Source organism: Sprattus sprattus, assembly GCF_963457725.1.
Source record: "Sprattus sprattus genome assembly, chromosome: 4".
Classification (NCBI taxonomy): domain Eukaryota; kingdom Metazoa; phylum Chordata; class Actinopteri; order Clupeiformes; family Clupeidae; genus Sprattus; species Sprattus sprattus.
Window position 1 is genome coordinate 22,073,043 of NC_137923.1, and position 25,358 is coordinate 22,098,400.

The 25,358-nt window shown below is 41.5% G+C and overlaps 3 protein-coding genes across 3 annotated transcripts; 2 read left to right on the top strand and 1 right to left on the bottom strand.

Moving 5' to 3' along the window:
* Positions 1-287: 287 nt before the first annotated feature.
* On the bottom strand, positions 288-4,521 carry sparcl1 (SPARC-like 1; the record flags this gene model as incomplete). Its single annotated transcript, XM_080837758.1, has 10 exons — positions 288-316; positions 541-689; positions 944-1,092; positions 1,280-1,416; positions 1,952-2,072; positions 2,237-2,358; positions 2,754-2,856; positions 3,099-4,157; positions 4,248-4,313; positions 4,468-4,521. The coding sequence occupies 10 exons, from the start codon at positions 4,519-4,521 to the stop codon at positions 288-290; spliced, it is 1,989 nt and encodes a 662-aa protein (XP_080693884.1).
* Positions 4,522-8,744: 4,223 nt separating this feature from the next.
* scpp1 (secretory calcium-binding phosphoprotein 1) lies at positions 8,745-11,525 on the top strand (the record flags this gene model as incomplete). The annotated part of the gene is made up of 12 exons (XM_080836236.1): positions 8,745-8,798; positions 8,924-8,968; positions 9,268-9,318; positions 9,439-9,489; positions 9,759-9,815; positions 10,008-10,058; positions 10,259-10,309; positions 10,417-10,461; positions 10,566-10,604; positions 10,767-10,799; positions 10,894-10,959; positions 11,076-11,525. 12 exons carry the CDS (start codon positions 8,745-8,747, stop codon positions 11,523-11,525), a joined length of 993 nt encoding a protein of 330 aa, XP_080692362.1.
* Positions 11,526-17,548: 6,023 nt separating this feature from the next.
* On the top strand, positions 17,549-20,086 carry tnip2 (TNFAIP3 interacting protein 2; the record flags this gene model as incomplete). The annotated part of the gene is made up of 6 exons (XM_080837760.1): positions 17,549-17,872; positions 18,118-18,408; positions 18,571-18,660; positions 18,777-19,076; positions 19,345-19,461; positions 19,702-20,086. The coding sequence occupies 6 exons, from the start codon at positions 17,549-17,551 to the stop codon at positions 19,963-19,965; spliced, it is 1,386 nt and encodes a 461-aa protein (XP_080693886.1). The 3' UTR covers positions 19,966-20,086.
* Positions 20,087-25,358: the final 5,272 nt, after the last annotated feature.

Consider the following 25,358-nt stretch of genomic DNA (forward strand, 5'->3'; position numbering starts at 1 on the left):
CAGGAGCACATTAATTACAAAAATCATCACTAGCTATGACTTAATACTGCATCATACAACATACTTATGTATAGATAAACTTTCCCATAAAAAAACACATGTTTCCCATTCAATCCATGTAAGAGGAAACACAGTATCAAGAGGAACTCTGCACACGTTCTTCCTTGACTCTGCAATGCCTCCCCCTTTACAGTTCACAGTCAGAGAAGCTTGATTTCTCTCTGCTCAGCACCAGTAAGACAAATCCTACTAAAGCTGTCTCCCAATGCATGAGGTACTTCAGGTACCTAGAACAGTAGGTGAGTGTCCATGTCCTCTGTAAGGAGCAAGCATAGACATGTACGGCATTAAAACACAAAACAAAACACATATAAAGAGGTTGATTGCAATAGCCCTTATAATAATGTTTTCAATGGGTTCCTGTTTACTGAAATAATATTGTTCATTCTGTCTGGATGCATTGCATAGTCATATAAGCACAATTTAGAAACATGGTGTGTATGACCCTGTGAGATTGTGCAAAGGTCTGGTCAGTCTTACCATCCCTGATGCCGAAGCAGTGACCCCACTCTTTGAAGGACACCTGCTTGTCTTTGTCAGCATCGCACTCCTGGAAGAAGTCTGAGGTGCAGTGCTCCATGGGAACCAGGGGGACTCTGAGCGGGGCCAGCTCTGAGTGGGAGAGATATCTGCACAGGGGAAACACCGGAGGGAGCATTTAGGGTGGCAGACACAGCAAGTCCTATTAGGACATGGTGGTACGTTTCTGTTGTTATCACAGTTATTGTATACAATGAGCTTTAAAAAAAATTGTGGTGTGAAGAAACATAACCTGTCACTCGTTTTTTTAGAGTATATTCTGGTTTCTGTATTTCCAGGCATGCTGGACGTTTTATCGCATGACTTATGACTTCAGCTATACAGACTGTCCTGATTTTTCTACCTGTCTGTGGGATGCTGGTCCATCTGAGCAAACTGCCAGTGCACAGGGTAGATGTACATGTGGTAGTTCTTCTCAAAGTCTTGGGCCAAGAGCTCAATCGGATGGTCTCCAGCATGCAGCCGCCTCTCACTCTCATAGATCTTCTGTACCTGTGAAGGAGCATATAGGGAATACAATCAACCATTACCCATTCCATTTTAGCATCACGCAGAACCACTGATGAATGGGAAGGTTTAATGATATCTACCATGCACATCCATCTACCAAAACATCCTTGCATGTTTTCATTAGTGACTAGGGTCTATTCTGGTAGGTAAGTAGTCTGCCTGTGCGTACCCTGGCGCGTTGCTTGGGGGTGAGGAAGCCAGGGGACATGGTGTCATGTTCATAGAGCTGCAACAGCACATTCTTCAGCCAATCGCGCATGCGCAGGGGGAACTGAGACAGCTCCGTTCCCAGGCACGGTGGGATGACTGGGGGGGGGGGGGGGTCATGGGGATACACAGAGATGTTACATTCGCTGGTTGCATTTCATGTGTTGGTGCATGTTTCATGTTTTGAAGCCAGTTTAAGTGTTAGCTAACTTTGAGTTCTAATGTTTGATTAGTGTCATATGTTCACATTCTGTCTCATCTTAAAATGGTATGCTTAAAGATTGTTTATCTGAGATTATATGAAAAGTTCATCAAAAGTGTCCACAGTTCTAGAGAAAAAAGGTTATTGTGGATTGTTCTCTCCATGTATTTTTTTTGTGACAAAGATGAAGAGTTACTTACTCATCACAAATCAATCCTTAGAATTCTAAATCAATTATTGTGACAGTATTGTATCAAGCTTACTACTGATTCCCACCCTTTGGTGATACCTGTACCTACTCCTAGCGTATATCAAGCACATACTGTACATTATTGAAATAACATATCACTGCTTAGATCTTAGTGTACCAGACGCCTCAACACAACATAATTCAATTCATGAATGACAGTGAAAGATTTTTGCATTACGTACATTTACAAGCTCCAGTGAAATCTAGGTGAAGCCTGTGTCCTTTCTTTGTTCCCTCAAGATTACACTTTGTGGCAAACAGCTGGCAAGACGTGTCATAGGTCTTGTTGTCTGTCCCGCAAACCTAATAAAATTTGGTAAATGTTAAGTTAAAAAGAAGTTTAAACATTTTGCATCACACAAGTGTCAAACTTAGATCAGAGATAAAACAACAAAATACATTTGTTTAGTCTAGATATATTAGAAGGGGTCAACTGTTGGAAAGCAAATGTCCTGTATTAGACTTACATGATCAAATTCAGTGACACTGGTGGGACAGTCTGCGGCCTCCTGACATACACAAACAGGTTTGTCGTCTTCATTGACTTTGCACACTTTTCCACGTTTGCATCTGACATTTTCACAGGGATCTGCAGACAGAAAAAAAAAAGTAATTTTTCATAATTTCCAATAATTTTACCACAAAATAAGCCATCACTATATGTTTTTGTATTGTTTTCATATTTTCATACTATTTTACCACAAAATAAGCAATTAGACATATTTTTGTATTGTTTTCATATGCATGATTCTGACAGAGAGAGGGAGCTGTTTCTGGAGTGAGTTAAATTCCTTGGCTTGGTGAGTTTGTTCAGTGTATGAATCAAATGTGAGCTCTGCCATTGATTCCTTAAGCCTATTGCCGTGGCTAAAACCGAGGCCTCGACCACATTCTCTGTGGGAGCGCCAAAGAAAAGACACCCATCAGCAGATTCCTGATGAGAGCGCGGCTGCGTGGAGTCACAAGCGCTGAAACAACACTCACTGGTTTCTGCTCCCTGCCCCGGCAGGGTTGGGGGTGGCCTCAGGCTGGGATAGAGCTCCACTGTGGCCCTGATTTGAACTGGGTTCATCCCTACCATAGGGGCCTGTAGAGAAGACAAGAGTCAGACCAGTACCCAATATTACACAGTCAGAACCATGATGTTACAGTTAGGCCAAAATATTCTTGACCTTAAAGTGAATGTAAATTAATGAAACTCTTGATTGTAGAGTGATACTGCAAATGTTTAGTGTAAAGACGAATGGGAACAATCATTATGAGGGGACACCAGAGCATGGCAATGCATTAGAGTAACAATCAGAGAAGAGGAATCATCCCCATTATTACCCATTTCCCAGACTTCCTTCTTTTGGGCCTCTGGACGGTGTTGTCAGTAGTGTCTGGTGTCTTCTCCTGACCAAGCATTTGCCTGTGCCCGGGGTTGGCGGGCTCCGCTGGGATGGGCTGATCCCCCTGCATCTGCCCCTTCCTTTTCCGCTGGTTCTTCTTGTGCTTCCTGCCCTTGCCCTTGGTGTGGCTGCCGCTGTCGTTGGTGTGCTGCTCTTGCTTGTCTTCCTCGCCTCCCGGCAGGCGTGCTGCTCTGAACTCCATGCTGTTCTTTGTCTCTTGAAGAAGCTCAGAACCATCGATGTCTCCTTGTTCGTTGTCGATCATTTTTTCCTTGTCGGGAGACACGTCCTTCTCTTGTGTTTTGTCTTTGAGCACTTCCTCCTTCTCTTTTTTCTGGGGCATCTCAGCGTCCTCACCGGCTGTCTCGGGGTCGTAGTCGGCCATGATAGCGGGGATCTCCTCACCATCCTGTTCCTGATCCTCTACTTTCTCCTCCTTCTCCTTCTCAGTCAGGTTCTGGTCACTATCACTGGTTAGGGGTGTGGCCTCCTCTAGCTTGGTGTCCAGAGGTTCTGACCCATCACTGTCGCTGGCATAATCTAAACCCACCTGGTTCTCAGACTCTGTGCTGCTTTCGCTCTCCTCCTCCTCCTCCTCTTCCACCCTTTTCTCCACCACACCCTCCTGGCCCTCTGCTCCCTCCTCTTCTTTCTCCCCATTGTCCTCCTCGCCTTCTTTCTTGTTCACCTCTCCTTCGCTCTCATCCTCTCCCTCATCACTCTCCTTGACTGCTGCCTCCCCATCTTGGGTTGCCTGGTCCTCCTGCTCCTCCTCCTGCTCAGAGGCCTGCAGGAGGCGAGCCAGTGCCTCTTCGCTCAGGAGCACAGGGGTGCCACTCTCCTTGTTCTCCTCCTCCCCAAAGCCCACCACCTCGCTGGCCTGCCCTCCCTCATTGTTCACCTCCTCATCTTCTTGCTCCTGGCTGCTGGCCTCAAATGGGAGAACAGTGGGTAGAATGGAACCTTTCCTCTCATTTGGTTCCTCAGGGTCTGAATTCTGGTGAAAAGCAGCAAAGACAAAGTTGCATTCTCTATTCAAATGCTAAGCATCGCTTTGAAGTGCCAAATACATGAAGGAATGTTTTACCTTTTCCTGAGGAGACTGGGAATGTTTGGATATGCCACGGTGTTTTTCATGAGGTTTGCTTCTTACCTTGAAGGATAGAGAAAAAATGTATCTCTGTCTCTGACAAACTTGTTGATTTTAACATACTGATAGAGGTAATTGGGAACACCATCAAATTCATATAATGGTAATTATATTCTTTTAGTTCACTTTTCAGGCAGCAACACTCCAATATACTTACACACATGACAAACACTGAAGCCATAAGGTACAGAAGAAGCAGATGGGTCTTCATTTCAACTTTGCCTGTGGGAAAAATGCATATATAAATAATCCTTAACATGATTAAACAGAAAATACAGTTGTGACATCAAGTCTTTTCAGGTCATTTAGCTCTCCTTGGATAGTCAGCAGGAAACATATGCATTCCATGGTGCCCATTCTGTCCTTGAGGCATCTCAATCTGTATGCAAGCAATCTCGTCAACCATGACACACAGGCACAGAAATCAGCTCCCTGTTGCCATGGCAATAGGCCTTGAGATGTGCTCCTCTCAAAAGTCACATTCAGAGTCCATCAGGGCTAAGTAAACATCAGTAGGTACTAGACTGGAAAGAGAATGGGCTAAGTACACATTACTTTTTTTTGTCTCTCAGACGGAAACAATGGTAGCGCTATTGGAAGCCAACAAGCTAAAGTTGAAAGTGCCAAAAGCTATCACAAGCACTGGCTAACCCTGGCAAATGAATTCTCTTCACATCACATTAGCTATTACAACTTTTGATTTGCCTCTTTGTTTATTATGACTAGTCAGCTAATCTTGCACATTGTACGTTTATGTTGTGTGTCCAAAGTGCTATACAAGTAACAAAGTTGTATAGAGAAAATACTTCATGTGTGTGACACGATTCAAATATGTACAAAGTGCATTTTCTTTTCTCTGGAATAACAGCAATGAACAAAAGAATGAAAATATTGATAAAGTGGAAACACCAACAAGTGGAACTCTAACATGTATGCATTTCTCAGCTGGCTGGGCGCAGTACACTGATGATCTGTTCCCCAAATGAACACTACCTGAACAAAGGCTCACCCACAGCAGGTTATCTCCTTTATATACCCACTAACAGAGAAAGGCTTTTTTCCACAGTCATTAAATGTTACCTGGAGTTTTCTGTGTAGCAGAGGGAGAGTCTGGAGGCTGGATCAGCGTGAGAGGCTGGGGGTAGAAATCCTTACACTGAGCACTGCGGAAATGCACTGAAGATCCCCCGCATCACACACACTTCTCTGAGTCTTTTATGCATGCCTCTCTGGCTGGAAAACATTGCAGGGGCACTCCTCGACAACCAGGGAGGCAACCAACTGTGATGGAAATTGGGGTGGGGGCTTCAGTGCAGTTTCTGCATTGCGATGTGCAGAATGTGTATATTTATATTGTATATTCCATGTATAAATATGTATTATTTTCATTCAAACATGGGCGCAAATGGGTAGATTTAGTTGTGTAAGGGGGGGGGGGGGGGGGGGGGGGTTAAAGCTAATCAAATTAGTAGAACATTTCATAGGAAAATAGCACTGAGTTAGATTGCTGAGAAGACTTGGTGATTAAACTAGGGTATATTTGGGTGAAATGGCAGATAAACAAAGATAACAACATGCCTCTTGCCTAACAAGAATGAAAACATGTAATTTTTCAAGGACCTCTTGCAAAAGCAAGTAGGAAGAACAAGTTAGCGTCTGGCTGAATATCAACCTTTAATCAACCTTCACCCATTTTTGTTCTCAGTAGTATATGAAACATTGCATTAATTGTTCTTTATTTATTTATTTAAGTATGAAGTCAAGACAAGCACTGTGCAGGTCATTGTTGTGTGAGTATCTGCTCTTATGAAATTCCCACAATAAGTGGAAATGAGAGGCATTCTAAAAAGTCACATAATGGACATGGGATTATTAGTTTATTCAAATATTAAGTTAAATGTCAGTGGACCAGTAGCTCCCTATTAATAGTTTACATTATAAATACATTTTACTGAACAACTATGAGAGAATGACTTCCCTCTGTAAAAGTCAATAGTAACGATGCAACTAGGGGGCAGTAACGAACACAATTTGGATATTAGATTCAGTGCCTGTTTTATTTGGAATTCATGAGCTTTTTAAATCGCAACTCTTCAGCTACCTGTACAGTAATGTAAGAGGAATGGTGCATGACAAATACCTGAATTCTGAATGCAATAAAAAATGTGACCTAATATTTTCAGTATTGCTCATAAGGTGGCCTAATACTCATTAGGCAAGTTTGCACTGTATTAGTTAGTCCTGTTTTCTTGTTCCCTTGTGTAGAAGCTGCATATATGTAGTATATACATCTGTATAAGTTGGCCACAATACGGGAAGATGAAGTTTAAAATTACAAAACAAATTAAATGATTAATGACCCTGTAGCTCACAGTAGAGGGAGAGTCAAAGATTTTTTTATTAAGAGTTTTAAATGAACTAATTCCAAGGTAGTTACTTGACAATACACACTGACTGCTGTGATCAAAAAGGTGAATGCATGTAAGCTGTCAGAGATTGTCATATCATGTCTTGAAAGCCAGTGAAAAAATATGATAGTCATTTTAAAATAACAAAACAGAAATGACAAAGAATCAAAGAAGCCCGCTGTGAATCTCACCCTCCAATATGTCAAACTAAATCATACTAAAAATGAGAGAACATTAACTGAACTATCAAATGGAGATGTTAATTGAGCCCCCACACCATCTAAACCACCAACTGAGGACTTCCCATTTGATGGAAGGGTAATTGCATTTAGTGAGTTGATTTTTGTTATATTCTGATTGACTGTATCTGTGGCAGTAAACTGATTGTGCTAATAACCATTTGAGCTTTTTGTTACTATACATTTGGAAAAGGGGTTCAGTCAAGGGCCCTGAAGTGAACCTTGAGGACTCATGTTACATTTGAAGGCAAACTACTACTGCTACTGTATATTACATGACTGGCACAAGAGTGACATGAATGTCCACTGAACTAAATTTGAACCTTGTCCGGGAAACCAGTCCTGCGTTCTATATTGAGAAATCTAAACAAAACTAAATGAGAGGTTGAGTGAGGTGACTGGGGTTGCGCGTGTACAAGGCTGCATTTTTTAAGATGTGTTCGGGAAGTCTGGTTCCATGGGATGAATGATACACATTTACAGTATGAGTGTCATGACTCATTACAATATTTTTACAATTACATATTTTTTCCATGATATATTTTTTCCCTTTATTAAGGCCAAAAGAAACAGTAGGAGTAAATAGGATGCTGTGGTCACCCCTGTCAGCATCCTTGTGGTGTTCCTACACACCTTGTGGGCAAGGATGTGTCACATAATTACATTACCCCCGGCTGTAAACAACCTGATTAAGACAGAATCCAAGCCTGCATACCGTAGTTCCAGTATGTCTGACCTCTCCCCACCCTCGAAGTGGGTAGACAGCATCTCAGACAGTAGCATTTAGCTGAGGCTTTTCTGGAAGATGCAGGGTGATAGCTGCGTGGTTTAATTACCAGGGTTGTGAACAGAGTGAAAGAAATATGCTCATAATTGAGATTCAAACACATTCCAGTTGATAAACCAAACATGGCTTTTCAGGAAGTAACAAATAATACAACTCAGAATAATAACATTGACATCTTTTCAACATATTCATGTGATCTTAATATTTAATAAACATTCACCTTTCCAAATGTAATGTTCACTGAAGCGTAATTGAACATTCTTGTGACTCTTGTGTTGGTTTCATGCAGTGTCTTAAATAGTTAATATATATATATATATAATGTCCATACTTCTCAATTCCTGTTTTTTTTCTGTCTTGGGGGAGGATGGGAAGAAGCGTATAGAATAATAAAAGAAGCCACAGGAAGTGGATGCTCTCTCATTATGGCCTTCCTGTTCCGGTGTGGGTGCCTTCAGTGCTTACAGTCAGCCTTTACAATCCATGCACCCTATAGTTTGGCATGCTAAATTAGAGCTCCTCCTGTGGGTGTGTGTTTGAGTGTGTGTGTGTAAGTGTGTGTGTGTGTGTGTGTGTGTGTGTGTGAGAGAGAGTGTGTGTGTGTGTGTGTGTCTGCTTGCCTTCTTTAAACACGCCTCCGTGGGACAGCACAGTGAACATGCTAGAGTTGAGTTGGTGGGGAGGAAGTGATGCGTAAGCCTTCGCGTACTCTGCTTGATAAATAGCCATCCTCAGTGCCACCATTGCACCACAGAAGTTAATCCAGCCTTTCACTCTCTAAGCTCTCAGGACCTGAGAACATAAGCATCTGAACGTTTACTTGGATATTTGAACACAAAGAGGTGAGTATTTTTTTGCTTTTTGCTTTTTAAATTAAAAGAAATATAAAATCTGTATTTGTTCATATAAATAAATGTTTAGATGTTTAGACTGATAAATGTTATTTGTTTTAACAACTTTTTGTCACAAGAAACCAATCCGAGCTCTGTGTTTTAACAGAATGAAGGTTACCATAGTGATTCTGTGTCTTGTGAGTGCAGCCATTGCTAACCCTGTGAGTACCCTACAGTTAGTCTTTAACTACAGAATACACTGAAAAGCATTGCTCTTATATTATAATAAAAATACAAGTGAAATCAAAGCTGAGCCTTGAATGATACATTCTTTTCCACCTGACAGATAATGTACAACACAACTATGGAAAAAACGAACCCATCACCTGGGGTAAGTGTAATTATCAATAGTAACAATAGTATCAATTCTGTTTGAATTCCAACGTCATAGACCTTAGACCTGATGTCTTGTAGTATGAGAAACAAAGCTGTTTTAGCTGATGTTTGATGATGTCCTAAAATGCACAACGTACAGCTTACCACAGGACAGTTATAAAGCAGAGGAATGCTTATGTATCCAGGTCTACAGCAAAAGCCTGCCTTTCTGGTGGTTGTCCAGCAGAGGGAGATTTGTATTACTAATCCTCAAAAGTTTAGCCAATGACCTCTTCTTTAACGTTTACATTACAGGTCTCATCAGCATCTGATTCTTTAGAGCAAACAGCCATGACTGAGTTGAAGGTAAGTAAGATTACTTTGACACCAATATTTACATTCACCCTACCTGCACTTACATAAAGCATGTGACAGAAAGAAGTGTCATACCGGCTATCTTGTTCATACTACAATTCTCATTTTCAGTCTTCTCCAGTATCCTCAATCTCTGATCAAAGAAACTTCACACAACAAACGGTTAGCATCACATTATCATACAAAAAGTAATACGTACTTGGGCTACACAATGATTATGTGGTTTAAACCTGTACTTCAACATAAACTACCTTTCAAAGTCATATTTCACAATACATGTTAAACCACAGTGTAACATTCACAGTACAAGTTCTGATGTTGTTTTAAATAAACATGTCTGAGATGACACATACAAGTGTTACCTGTTTAGGAAAGGTAACAAGCTGTGCTCATCAGCGTTTGTAACACACTCACTGGTTTATCTTCAACAGGCACAGAGTTCATCCGAATCTCAGTCCTCTGAGCAAAGTGACTTTCCTGACCTGAGGGTAAGAAGGGCACAGGAGTTTATGGTTGAAATACAAATCCATTTCTGGAATTTTCTTTGACACCAGGAAAGCATGAAACTACAGGGGAATGTTTTGGTGGTCTCAGACAAAAATCAATATAAAGTTAGAGTTAGAGTATGTTGAAATGTCGGTCTGAAATTCCATTGACTGATGGTGTATTATCTTAAACAGAGTGCCTCTAGTTCGTCGTCATCAGAGCAAAGCAACTCTTCAAGCCAAGAGGTCAGTGAATGTATAAAATCTAATTTTAAAGGCTTACAATGTATGTCATTGTATTGGACTTTATGTTGTTGCTACCTCACCACATGTGTAGTAAGAGTAAAAACATGGTTGGAGCAGCTCCTTACCACTCGTGACCTGTGACCTGTGACCTGCATTAGACATGTATTGATATGTGGATGTCATGTCTTTGCCATTCCCAGAGTTCCTCAGAGTCCAACTCATCCAATCAAAGTGACACATCAGAGCAGACGGTAGGATGAAAATCAATGTACATTGATAACACAGTCTACTTAATCTGTCAGTAGCATGGGTATATCATAAGAATTATTCAAACAAATTGCTTACAATCCTTCCACAGACTTCAGAATCCTCAGAGTCAGATTCATCTGACTCCAGTGACATGGTAAGTGAGGTCTCCAGTTCAGACAACATAACTTTAAGATCATATACCTCCTTTAGGTACCTTGAGGCAACAACTTTGTAATTTTCATCTTTCTTCCCATTCAGACATCAGATGAGAGTCAAAGTGAATCCCTGAAAGACACGGTAGGCTATGATTAGTCTTACAACTTAAACTGATTAGACTTATGTAAATTTGCCTGCCAGTTTAGCTACATTATTTTAAACATCATTTTATTATCTCAAGATTTCTCTTTTCATCATATAATTAAAATGACTGAATCATTGCCGTTACTTTCTTCCATTTAGACATCAGAGGAGAGTAACTCATTAGAAGACAAGGTAATTGTATACAAATCAAGATGAGATGGTGACATATGTTAATGAGGTACACAGAGATGTGATGGTCTGAAAACGTTGTACTTGTTATTTTCAGTTTAATTTAGTGGAGAATGGAGTCACCAGGGATGACAGTAGAGGAAGCAAAGAAACCCTCCGAAGGGTATGTTGAAAGTGCCTTAGAGTGACCCATTGATGTTTTTAAATAAGTGTTATCAAATAGTAAATCAGCTTGTTTGCCGTGTGAACTCTCAGTGATGCACACTTGTCCTCTACCAGTTTTTCAGAGTTTACGCCGTCAAAGCAACCGCTCCGGATTCCGTCAGTGATTCACAGCAATCATTCGTGGAGAGCAAAGAGGACAACAGCACCTCCAACGAAATCCCAGAAGCCACCGGTGGACCAGACCAATCCTTGGAACGCGTGAGCAGCGAGGACAGCAGGGCCAGCGTCGACGTTGGAAACAGCACAGAGAACAGCATTAGCAATGAGAGCACCGAAAACAACAGCGCCGAGAGCACGGAGAGCAACGAGCACAGTGAGATCGCTGTCAGCCACGAGAGCAATGACAGCCAGTCTGCAGAGTGTCTCCCAGGACCTGACCAAATCTGTGACAGTGACAGTGACGAGTCGAACATGAGAGACATAGGCGATGATGGTGATCATGATTCGTTCGATGGCTTCTTCGTGCCCTTTGACACACCAGGGGAGTTGTTGCTGCGAAGATGACACAATCATTGGAGCCTCATCTACAGTGTTGCACTTTTATTTAATTTAAAACAGCAATATATTTGTCTTCCTCGGCCCATGTGTCGAATACTGTGTTATCCGTCTCAGCTGACTGTTGATAGATCATTGAACTGTATTTATCATTCTTGTTACATTTAATGAATTGTATTACTATAATATATGTAATTTTTTAACTGAATGTGTTTTATATGAAATAGTATTTTACATATTTAACAAATTATTTCAACAATAATTTGCACTGCATTTTATGCTTTTTTGCGTAACAAAGTAATTTTGTTCATAGCAGAACCACTACATTATTTTAAAGAATGGCTGGTGGTTCTGGCCTGTTTAAATCATCTGTTGAGTAATTATAGAATAAATGGAATAGAAGTTACTTTTTTGATTTGCATGTGTGGTGAGACTTTCTGATGTATATATATATACAGCCGCAGAAAAAATTAAGAGACCACTTCAAAATTATCAGTTTCTCTGGTTTTACTATTTTTTGGTATGTGTTAAAGTAAAATGTACATTTTTGTTTTATTCTATAACCTACTGGCAACATTCCTACCAAATTTCAAATAAAAATATTGTCATTTAGATCATTTATTTGCAGAAAAATGACAATTGGTCAAAATAGCATAAAAGATGCAGTGTCTTCAGATCTCGAATAATGCAAAGAAAACAAGCTCATATTCATTTTTAAGCTACACAATACTAATGCTTTAACTTAGGAAGAGTTCAGAAATCAATATTTGGTGGAATAACCTTGATTTAAAATCACAACTTTCATGTGTTTTGGCATGCTCTCCACCAGTCTTTCACATTGCCGTTGGGTGACTTTATGCTACTCCTGGCGCAAGAATTCAAGCAGCTCGGCTTCTTTTCATGGCTTGTGACCATCCATCTTCCTCTTGATCACATTTCAGAGGTTTTTTATGGGATTCAGGTCTCGAAATTGGGCTGGCCATGACAGGGTCCTGATCTGGTGATACTCCATCCACACCTTTACTGGCCTGGCTGTGTGGCATGGAGCATTGCCCTGCTGGAAAAAACACTTCTCAGAGTTGGGGAACATTGTCAGAGCAAAAGGAAGCAAGTTTTTCTTCCGGGACAACGTTGTACTTTGCCTGGCTGAGGTTTGTAAAAGACCATAAGGATTGAACCAAAGCGGACTGGAGGGTCTCCTAGTTCGTCTTCTCTGATGAGTCCAATTTTCAGCTTTGCCCAACACATGGTCATCTGATGGTTAGACGGAGACCTGGAGAGGTCTACAAGCCACAGAGTCTTGCACCTACTGTGAAATTGGACTCATCAGAGAAGACGAACTAGCTGAAGCTGCCGATTCATTGCATGGGCTTGGTGGGAGAGGTAGACACAAACAGAAGCACAAGGATTGTCTACAGCAGTGATACCCCATAATTAAGCCTTGTCGAAACAGCCCCACTAAGAGTTTTTCGGAATCCAAAAATGAGGTGCTCAGCTCTCAAAATAAAAACCCTGCCGTCAACATTTCCCTTTGAACATGGCCTAGAGAAAATGTACACCTTCAGTCAGAGGGTATAGACTCTCAGCACATGCTCAGACTTCTCCTCACAAGGACAAGGTAGTTACAGGGTCTGCTGTCTATGAACTTCATTCATTCAGAACGTGTGGTGAGTTGTCCACCAAAAGTAACTGATCTCAAAATGGATTTTGTTTTAATGTCAGATGAATCTGTTCACACACACTGTATGGATTTGTTTTTATGTGCTTAAAGGTTGTGTGGAGATGAAGATTTTTTTTTCTTATTTATGTGCTTTTTGACAATTACACCAGTTGTACCGGTAAGATACGGTATTTCTTTCTCTAAATTAGACTTGGTGTAAATTAATTGCTTTATGTCAAACTTTAGTGCTTTGTTTGTATATAGGTACCAAGGGACATTTGGTCAAGAATTACACTTGCAGAAATGGTAAGTGGACAGTACCTGGGACTTCACAAGAGTGCACACATATTCGTTCAAATACACAGGAAAAAAAGCACCTTTTCATTTAATTATCAAAAATATGCTTATGTTTATGTTAATCATCAAAAAAGATGCTTTAAGTAATAGGCTTATGTTTAGGTTAACCCCTGAACAGTGAGACAGTAAAGCTTGGGAAGTTAAACATGGAGTTTCCCAAAGTGACAGGTCTGAACTGCAAACAGCTATTACACTTACATGGAATTTACGCTCTGTCTTAACTGCTGTTTTGGCAGGAAGATGAAGACTCTTCTGAGGTTGGGAACAACAGCTCAGACAATCCAAGATGACTAATTAAAGAAATACTGAAATAATTTTCTCCAGGAACAATTCTTAGATAACTGGAAGTGAGGGGTTGTGATCTACAGTCTAGACGCTCAGTGATACAGGATAATAGTCTGGATATTGTAGGCATCAAGCAAATTCTAGGTGTAGAATAATAGAAGCAATATTGTTATTACAACTGATATGCACACACACACACACACACACACACACACACACACACACACACACACACACACACACACACACACACACACACACACACACACACACACACACACACACACACACACACACACACACACATTTGATCTCTCATACACTCACACACATACACACATGCACACACAGTTAAAGGACTTGATTTGCTATTATGATGACAATGAGTAATATACAGTATGTAAGCTAAATTAATCGGCTAGGTTTCTACCTCAGGCTGACTCGCTGAGTGAAGAATGTGAAGAAGAGGAAGATGATAATGACTCAAGAGAAAACAGGGCAGAACATGAAGAGACACAGGGAACAAACACAGGGAAATCAGATGAAGTCATTCATTCTCTCTATGAAGATATAATGGATGATGACGATGAAGGGGAAACACTGGTGGATGAAACAGTGAATGTTTTTGCTGGTGCTGAAGAAGTTCTCCATGCTGCTCAGGAAAACGATGAATCTCAAGGGACTAAGAAAGATACATATTTAAAGGGACAGAGACAGTCCCAGACTACAAATATGATAATATAGAAGAAAAAGAGTATGATGATGATAATGATGGTGATGACGATGATGATGACGTTGACGACGATGATGATGATGATGACGACTATGATGATGATGATGGTGATGGTGATGGTGATGGGGATGATGGTGAGGATTGTTGTGATGGCAATGACAGCAACAACAGTGATGATGGTGGTAAATATGAAGACCAGAAGAGGCCTACACAGGTGGACTGGGAACAAGAGGATTATAATGAGGAGGAGGAAGGTGATGACAACGATGATGATGATGATGACGACGATGACTATGAGAGTGCTGCTGAAAATACTTACGACAATCAAAGGGGCCTGGCCCATGATGAGCGGGATCAGGAAGATATTAAATTTGATGATGAAGAGGATGATAATAGAGACAATGATGATGATGAGGATGATGATAATGATGAAGAGGAGGAGGAGGAGTGGGAGGAGGAGGAGGAGGAGGAGGAGGAGGATGAAAACAACAGTGACAACAACAGGGACAACAACAGCGAATGTGACCTCAATGATGATGATATAGCTGATGATGACAGCTATGAATACCAGGAGGATGATGAGAAACAGGTTGATGCTGATGGAGGTGGTGGTGGTGGTGAGCTAGAAGAAGAGGAGAGGAGTGATTAGGGTGAAAATGTGCAGGGTGAAAAGGAGGAGGAACAGACACAGGAAATGTATGATGACGATGAAGAGGAGGAGGACAGGGATTACTATAAAGATGACAAAAATGTTGGGGGTCAATAAGACACAGATGATGATGATGATGACCAAGAAGAAGAACAAGATGATGATGAAGATGGTGAAGATGATGATGATGACGATGATGATGACGATGATGAAGAAAGGGAATTGTGATCATGCTCGTGATGACTGTAATGATTAAGATAGTGATTATGTTGATAACACTGGTTGTAATGAGGGCTGATACTGATGCCACTGATTACATAGACAACAGAAAATAACAAACCATGTGGACACAGTCGAAGTCTAAAGAAGAGTTTTTGGAAGCAGGTTACGCAACATAATTTATGATAGGCTGATAGAGTACATGGTTACTTTTCTCTGTTAACACATTTTCAAATCACTCTGCTATGTGTTCTTGAGAACTGACATTTTGAATGAAAAACTGCCTGACAAAACTGAGTACTTGGCTGTGGTCAGATAGTCTGTCCAATTGTCTTTTCCTAACCACTGTTCCTTGACCTTTATGGAAAACCTCACAAGGTCCAGGAAATATGTGCAGTATAATTTATAAGGACTTATACAAAGACAACTGTGGTGCTAAAATAATCTGACTGCATTTATACTACTAATAATGATGCAAAGGTTAATGTGGATCATGATGATCGGCTGTTGATTGGGTTGTTGTTGCTGTTGCAAGGAATTGTGGGGTGACTATCTCATTTCCTTTCGTAAAGGATGCTCCCGTGTACCCAATGCTAAAGGAGATACGAAAGCAAGCATTTAAGTTCTTCTCCTAATCATTTAGAGAATTCGACCAGCCATTATCATGGCTGCCACTTCGATATTTCTGGGCCTTTTTAATCAGTTAGGACCCATTCTAAGCAAAAAAGACTATCTGAATGGGGCCCTTGTTTCCTCACATGCAAAAGAGTTAGCAGTGAATTGCCACTAGGGGGTACAATTGTTCACTTTAAAGCCAGAAGGCAAGTTTAAATGCCCTATTCTCAAACAGTATGAGACAGTGCAAATGGTATGCCATATGAAATGTGAAATATTGAATGAATGGTAGACCTTTATGGTAATATAGTCAAAGCAATCTGTGTCCGATTAACAGAATCCTCACTTTTGCCTGTCTCTAAACATTTACTGCATCCAGTGTCCCATCACATCTTGCATTCTACCATGTTATATTCTATGTCATACAGCTCAGACGAAATGTTGTAATATTATGTCAGAGAGCACTGAATATTCTGATGGATTAGATATGTTTTCTTTCTCTCTTACACACACACACACACACACACACACACACACACACACACACACACACACACACACAAATTCACACAAATCACACATGCAGTTCCTGTTATGCCCACGCATCCCAGCATCACTACCACACCACAGAGCCACACCCACTCACGCACGCACACACGCGCACACATTGTTCCAAAACTGACACAAGTATTTCTTATTTCAGCTGTAATATTTTTGTGTCTATCAACACACTTTCTTGTGAAAGCAATTCATAGTGCGAGAATATTACTACCAGGTTAGTCTATCACATCCTTACCGCTTCAAAAGGTCAACGTCCTTTTAAACTAGGTTGTGATAAAAGTTTCGGAAATACTACGTCCATGGTTTGTTTAACTTTCCTCCTGCATCACCTTGCACGCATATGCAAAACCAAGCTTAGGTTAGCAGCATGTCTAGTTAACACCATTGCAGCTCTATAAGATCACAAACTTTTCGATGACATAGTTTTTCTACTTTAAAAGTGAGCTGTGGTTACCAACAGGCCTTTCTGCACATTAACCTCAGAGATATGTGTTCTCAAACTAGTTACAGGAAGAGACGCATGTGCAACTGGCCATGTCATGCGCAGCAGCTGAAAGACAAGTTAAGTGTTTCATACTCGGGAAAAAACCATTGGTATTCTTCTTTGTGACTCGACAATTAACGGAATTGATGATTGTGCACAAGATGGAAAGGAGTTGTCATTAAACTATCCTACGATGTTAAAATGTGAAGTACAAGAAAAGTCCACCAGTGCCGCTGGGGAAGTCCCAAGGAAATCCCCTAGTGTCGGAATTATTATTTCGAAATTGAAGGCGAGCAAGCTCTTCTCCTTAGACAAGAAGACATGCGACTGAGCCCACGAACACCAACTAGAAATCGGTACGAGCAAAATACTCGCTTATATTTATGGAATAGTGCAGACGTTTTGCTTGCTTTAGCAGCTCTATAAAGTGATTGTTTACGGTACGTCTGAATTCGGAAAAAGGTGTACCATGAATAACATCGAAGTGGTTAACGATGCGCTGAGAGCCAAGATAAGGAGCTGTTCTATACTGACAACGTTTTACCATGAAACGCAAAGGGAGATTGCTAATTTAAGTCAACATCTACATTCCCGGGACTCTGTTATAGCTGATTTAAAAGCAAGACTTGGAAAATATGAGAGGACTTTAATCAATGACGATGGAGAAGAACCTGTTGTGATTGGACCCTCAAAGTCTCTTTTGGAGAGTTTATGCAAGGAAATTTACAAATTAAAACAAAAATTAAAAGACTCTGAGGCAGACGGAAACCAGCAGTTGGAAGCAATCAAACTAGTGAGTATTTCCTATTGTACTATACACCTGCCAAATTACCTTCAGCTATTTAAAAACACAATCTTGTGTGTATCCTAAAATAACAGCTACTGTATAACATGCAAATAATCTCTCCAACTCTTGAATGGTATATTACTGCTATCCTATAAATGGGACACTGCATCAAGATTATGGCTTCTACAGCACTTGCTGTATTTGCTGGGTGTCTGTTGGTCTGACACCTGCATGGTGCCTGTTGCCCTTAGGAGGTTGAGTGCCTTCAGCGGCAGGTGAGGGAGAAGGAGGAGGAGCTGGAGAGAGTGGCCCATCGGACAGACCAGGACCGGACAAGGGAGATCCAGCGCCTCTGCACAGCCCTGGCCGAGAGAGACCGTGTCCAGGCCACACGCACCGTTCTTTGCAACTCCCTGGCTGAGGAGGCAGACCAGCTAAGGAGCCAGCTTGGGGCCACGGTGAGGGTCTGCCAGGAACTGCTGGGCCGTCTGGAGAAGGAGAAAAAGAGAGGGACCCTGACTGAGGAGCCACAGGTCTCAGAGGTGTGCATCACTGAGTAGTTTTGAAAATGATTTTATCTTATTGTATGTGGCCGGTTGGTTCCTCTACAAGAAAAGTGTCTAATCGATTTCTGTAATAGACAAAGTCAGCACTTGCATATCAACTGAATTATAGTTTCAGACTTTCATTCTTTTTTTTGCCAGAAAACGGACTCCACAGAGGCAGCACATCTTAATGATTTAGTCACCCAACTACAGGAGGAAAATCAGCAGCTGAAAAATAGAGCGGCATATGTAAGGATCATTATTGAATGTTATCAGTAAATATGTTTAGCATTTAGCATGTGGATAAAACATAATACCTTATGAGTTGTCATAAGACATTCTGGCCTGCTGTGTCTTAACCTCAGGTAGAGAACCTCAATGCGAAGTGGCAGAAGTACGACTCGAGTCGGGAGAAGTATGTTAGGGGACTGTGCCAGAGGCTAAAGGAATCCACTGCGTTGGCTGCTGGCGGCCCTTCGGCTGGTCAGGTGCTCATGGGACCTGGACTGGGTCTGACACCTGGGGGTTCTAGTCTCCTTCAGCAGGAGATCGCCAGGCTCAACAACCTTTTGGACGAGAAGATGAGGGACTGTGAGAGGCTTGTGGAAGAGAGGGACGATATTGCCAGACAGAACCAGGAGCGAATCCAAATGCTGGAACAGCAGGTCAGCACCTCACCATCATTATCGTCAACCTGCAACTCTTAAAGCCTCTCAAAAGTGTTCTTTGAAATAACTTAATAGCTTTTATGCATACACATGAAATTAATGTTTTATCATCCCTACATGCGTGGCTGTGAAACCAAATGAAAGATTGTATATGAAAAATTAACAGTGATAGGAATGACAGAATGACTTAGCTTTAGAATTAGCAGTCTTTAGCTTTAGAATGAATTCCTTTAGAATAATACCCTGGATCTTCTTATCATGATAGGTCCTTGCATACATTGAGGACTTTAAATCAGAGAGGGCTGATCGGGAAAGAGCCCAGGGGAAGATTCTAGACCTTCAGGAGGAGGTGGGCCGTCTCCAGCTGCTAATCCGCAGTCAGGTAAGGGAACCCGCTGCAGCCACATTGCTAAGGACAGCACCACAGCATTAAACCCAGTGTGAACTATACCCATGCTGTGACCTAATACCCCAGGCTTTGACGCCTTTAGATATCACAAGACTGCTCCGTTTGCTTTTTATCTTTCACATTTATCATTAAAATTAGTGCAAAATACATTATGGCATTATGGAGAGAATAATCATTTGACATTTTATATCTGCTTATTGAAATTCACCACAGAGCCCGAGAGAGGTGCCCAAAACCTGCCGAATCCACGCTGGCCGTAATAAGTCCCCGCACATGGATGCCATGACAGAACCACTGCTAGGGAACAGTCCGGATCAACCTGGGTCCAAGCGCTTCCCGGTTCACTCTACACTGAGCACCACGCGGACTGAGTGCAGGGGTGTGGGTGATCTACAGTGTCCATACTGCTTCAGCACGTACGACGACGCGCACACAACTGAATACATGAAGCATCTGGATGAGTGTGCCAGACTGTGAGTGAGAGCTTATTCCCTTTAGACAGACAGGAGCTCTGTCACTCGGCACTATCACCAACTGCAAAGCACTACATGCCCCTGAGTCGGGGCAAGGGCCCAACTGACAGTTTCCTCTGACTCACAGTCGTATCAGAACAAGTGCCTCGCTAAAGTTTTATAAATACGAATACAAAGTCAAATCTAAACGTTTATTTTCTTTGATTTTAATGGGAAAACTGTCTGTGTTGTGCCATGTCTTATCCATTACCTTTTGACAAGTTTATTTCCACAGAATGCTGCATGTCAGACAAATAAGAGTGGCTAGACACAGCAAAATATACCTCAGTTGAATATTTTGTTTATCCAATAGGTGGTAAACTTTGCACTTTTTCGCTCATTTACTATTGCCAAAATGGCTGAAAGCACAAGTGAATACCTGGCAAACACATAAGCTTTTGGTAGATTTTGTGATATTATTAATACTATATAATATTATATTTTATTGTGCGTTATTATGGTGCTATTCATAATATTCTGTAATATCTATGTATAATATTCTTGTTTGATAAACAAACTTATTGAGAATTAGATCTCTCCTGTTTTAAAGGTTAATGCTAAATTGAATTAGTAAATTATTAAAATATGTATCACAGTGTTACTTTTAGTGAAATATATCAGTATACTTTTAAATCTGAATATCTATTTTTGTAGTTCACATTTACTGAGGTATGAGAACATTTTATTAAAACAGACATCAAGATTAGTATCGTCTAGTTTGATGTTCTCATGTCTGATCCACTGTAAAACACGAAATACCATCATGGAATCAAAACAAGATATACGTACGTACATGTGATATCAAGGTTCACTTCTCACACGTTGTTCCAAACAAAATTGTTTCAGTTTCAGATGTCATGGTTCACGTCAAAGAACAGCTTAACTGACAAACTTGAATTGTTCACCTAAGAAATATGGGATGAGTTTTCATTCAGAGGTTTATTTTTTTTAATAAAACACAATTATTTCACCTAGCGATATGTGCCTTTATGTGTTTGTGTTGGTGGTTGGTCTGTGTGCTCAAGTATGGTGAACTCCAGACGAGAAAACAGACTCTGAAATCCTTACGTGATTATGACGGCAGGATCATGAGGCATTGTGAAGGTGTTAAGATTGTTCTAGTCATAAGTATAGTATTAAGGTCCCACAGGGTCTGTGTGTGTGTGTTAAGAGCATGCCTGTGTACTGTGGAAAGTCCCTTCCCAGGCCATGCTGAATGGACAGGCTATGAGTGAGGCAGATTCCCAGCTGTCTTTAGGCTTGGAATGAACGACAGAAAGTGTGTGAGTGAGTGTGTGTGTGTGTGTGTGTGAGAGAGAGAAGCTTTGGACTGGGAAATGGCTGTCTATTTAAAGTGGGCCGGCAGTTCAGTACCAAACAAGGCCTGTGTGTGTGTGTGTGTGTGTATCTGTATGTGTGGTACAGAGGCTTCTCTTTTAAATTGGTATGTGCTTGCACGGAAGTCTCTTGGGTAATTCAGTGTTTGGCACATGAACTGAAATATCAGGAAAAAACAATACATGGGTCAAATGTAGCACACTATTATTACATGTGCCATTTGAATATAGTAGGGACATTCAGAATAGTCTTTCCAACGACAGCAATATCAGTTTCATTACCATTTCACAGTAACACAAAGAACATGCCAAAACCCACTGGATGCCATCTAACCTTCTGGGCAAACTTAGTTTCTTAGCCAGTGGGTTGAGACGAAAACAGCACAAGGAGCTACTGAGTGTGTACCACACATACGAATCTCATCCTTGAAATGACGTAGGTAGAAAACTTCATTGCGTATTTCTTTTCATGCTCTGGTCCTCAGACAGTGCTTGAGGCTCTGTTAGTCCTCTCTGGTTGCACTATTCAGCAGAGCTCTTGTTTGTGTTGGTTTTCCTCCTTAAAGCCCCACGTTTTGAAAGTAGGCTCTCTTTTTGTGAAAATGGGCTCTCTTTTTGTGAAATAAAACATTGGTTATTCAACAACACAAGTTTTAGCAATTTATGTTTGGGTCTGACACTTCTGAAAGTTTCATTTCCATATAAGAATGCTATATGAATGGCTAGGTGGGCCAGTCAGGGAATCCCCTGCCCGTCTCACACACTCCCACCTCATCTGCTGGGACCACATGATCTATAACCAAACATACACACTCAACACGTCCCACTCGTTTTGAGAGTGGAAATAATTAGGTCATAATGTGCCCTCTACATTAAGGCCTCCAGAGGGGAATGGTGGCCACTCCTACGTACCACTCTCTCAGTCCTTACACCTCCTTTCGATCGGCCCTTCAGAATAGTGTCTGTGTATAAAGAGAAACTGACGTGCCACAGAGCATCATGACCACCAGCACCGACCCCTACCGCTACCTCCAATTCTTTCCAACACTCAGGCCTGGCCTAGCTCTTCTCTCTTCCTCAGCTCAAAGTGGGAAAAGTCGGCCTGACAGTCGGCCAGACAGACACCGGATGGATGGAGAGATTTAGCCTTTAATCTCTTTATCTGACAATAATGGGAAATTCCCATAAAAGAGGGGATTCCCTAGACAGTCGTTACTATTACATATCGCTGGAACGAAAGCAGAGCAGTACTTGTATTTGTCGTCTTACAGTATTGTTGGGGGTGAAAATGCGATCACAATGTTATCACAACACCCCAATAACCCCCCCCCCCCCCCCCCCCCGCCCACACACTCCCTTCCCCCCTTTACCGATGGCTTACGATAAAAGGTAGAGATAGCTAGCACAGCTTTGGGGTACCATGGTTCAGGTTCATAACACACTATTGTCACTTCCCGAGTGAGAAGGCAGAGGGGTTTCCCCACTCATGTGTTTCTGTGTAGCTTTGGGCTGTGCTCAGAGAGCCAATCCCCCCCCCCCCCCCCCCCCCCCCCCCCATCTGATTACAAGCCCCAGGATCCCGTCTCACATTTCTGATTCCCTCTAATAAGCCCATATGTGTCGGTCCCTGTCATTGTCCAGATTCTGCTGGGGGGAGAAAACAGACATCACAGCTCATAAACACTGCAAAGGCAATACAGAAGGCCTAAGCAGAAAGCTGTCTTTGATAAAGTGTCCCAGCAAATAACATAGGGGCTTTTTACAACGGACATTAAAAATGTGTTTTGGATTGCAATTGGATAGTGCCACATGAAAGTACGGATGTAAATGCAGTCAAGACACATTGAGGACGGATTATGATCTGATCGGCAAAACCCCTTCTGGAGGAGGTCAGGGACACATTTTGACCATATTGAACTACGTGGGCGGAAATACGTAATCTTGCTACACTGTTTCAAACCAGTGAAAATCAAGCAAACACAATAACGCAGCTTCACAGACCATCTTTTTTGATTTTTTAGACCTGCTCAAACATGAGCTGGACATTGTGATCAGATCTCAATATGGACACGAGATCAAATTCAAATGTAATGGTTAAAATCATATATCACAGTGTATTTGCTGTAAAGCACTTTGAGCTGCATTCTTATGCATGAAAGGTGCTATATAAATAAAGTTTTATTCTTCTTATTATTATTATTATCTAAATACAGGATGCGAGGCATATTTTAATGCCAGGTGTAAAAAGCTGCATAGTCCTTAATGTAGAACCACCCAGGTTGGCTTCTCTTCTCTCACAAGAGATCAATATCCTCTTGGTCAAACTGGAAAAGACAAACAGAAAAAGTTGCACACTGGGTTGCTGGAAAAGCTCTAAATATCAACCTGGATTAAAAAGTAGGGCTAATACTGATATATCAGTCACCTGCAATGTTGACATTTGGTAATTTAAATTAAAATCAGGGTAATTTCTGTTGGGGACATCTGAAAATAGAACCAAAGAAACACTCTGACTTCTATGAGGAAGTGGGTATAGCACAGACATCCTCTGGACATAATGGATAATGTATCCACTTCCTCATGCAAAGGTTTCAACATGTCGAGTATCAATAGGTACATGTAAGGGGAGTGAGAGACTGTTAGTGATCCTTGAGATGTCACTTTGAAAAGTTGCCCTGACATATGTGCACTACAGGAAGTGCTTGCGTTGTGACCTCTTTTGTGAGTGACTCAATGCTGTGGCTCAGACTCATACACTCATGCATAGCACCTCTGGTAACTGGCATGTCTGGTTATTTGAATAGGCACACATTACAATCACAAGCCCAGTCAGGCTCAAAAGGGAATTCTCTCAGGAGTTTTGGCACGTACCTGTAAGAGTCAATTTGCCAGTGCACAAAAATCCCCGTGTAGAGCCTTTTTGTGAGATCAAACCATCATCGCTGCTTGTGACAGAGGTGGTAGTGGTGGGTGTTTTTACCACACTGTGAAGTGCTTTTTGGCAGGATGTGCAGAGAGAGCGCGAGAGAGAAAGGACGTTTTAAGCTCTGAAAAAGTTCCCTCTCTGTGGGTGTCTGAAATGGTGTTCTGTGCCAAATCGTTTGTCATGTTAAGAATGCCTCTTCCCTAAAGCACCCGTTTCAAGTCTTCAGCACAGTTTAAACAGTTTTAAGTAATTGGATGGGCAAAACCTATTTCCCTACCGAGAGAAACTTCCAGAATCTTCACGGTAACACTGGCTGAGGTAACAACCTCATTCTCAGTTCCAGTTTTGCTGTGATTAGTTGGAATCTCACACCGGTCTACACTCATTCGGGAACTTTGAAACAAACCAAGAGGAGTTGAGCATGTCTGGATTATGCTAAATACAGTGCTTTCTCAATGGCAGCCTTTGCATCATACAGAGAAACTATTCTGTTCTCGCATCACATAATCTCTCATCACATTATCGGGTCACCAGCCTGTGAAGGGAAAACCCTAAAAGGCCTAAACTTTGCGCGAGTCAGATGGTCACGTGATCCGGCCCAGAGTTATCACCGGTAAACCCCTCCCCTCCTTCCCAGACAAGCACCTATGGCTCATAGCAGTGTCATTAAAGCTGGCCAGGGTCACCAGTGGAAAAAAATAAAATGTCATCAGCTGGGCAATTCAGCTCAGCATTACTCAACACTAGGAGGCAGCAATGTCTAGAGTAAGGACATTTCATTGAGCAACATCTGTCAGTGTAAATGTACGTAGCTTTTTTCCTAACTCTGCCCTAATGCTGTTCATGCGGTGTTGAGGAGATATACTGGGAAGGGAGTGTGACTCAGAAATACATTCAAAAGAGAAAATAATTCTGCTGTTTGCTTTGCCTACTCAAACCACCTTCAGTGTCATAACTGACCTTAGTCAAAAGGGCCCAGGGGTGACGCATACCAAAGGCTCTCTCCTTGTCTGCAATGTTACACTAACTCGTCACAAAAATAAAATATATGGCGGGACATTTATTCATAGGAACAAACACACTGGAGATGAGGTG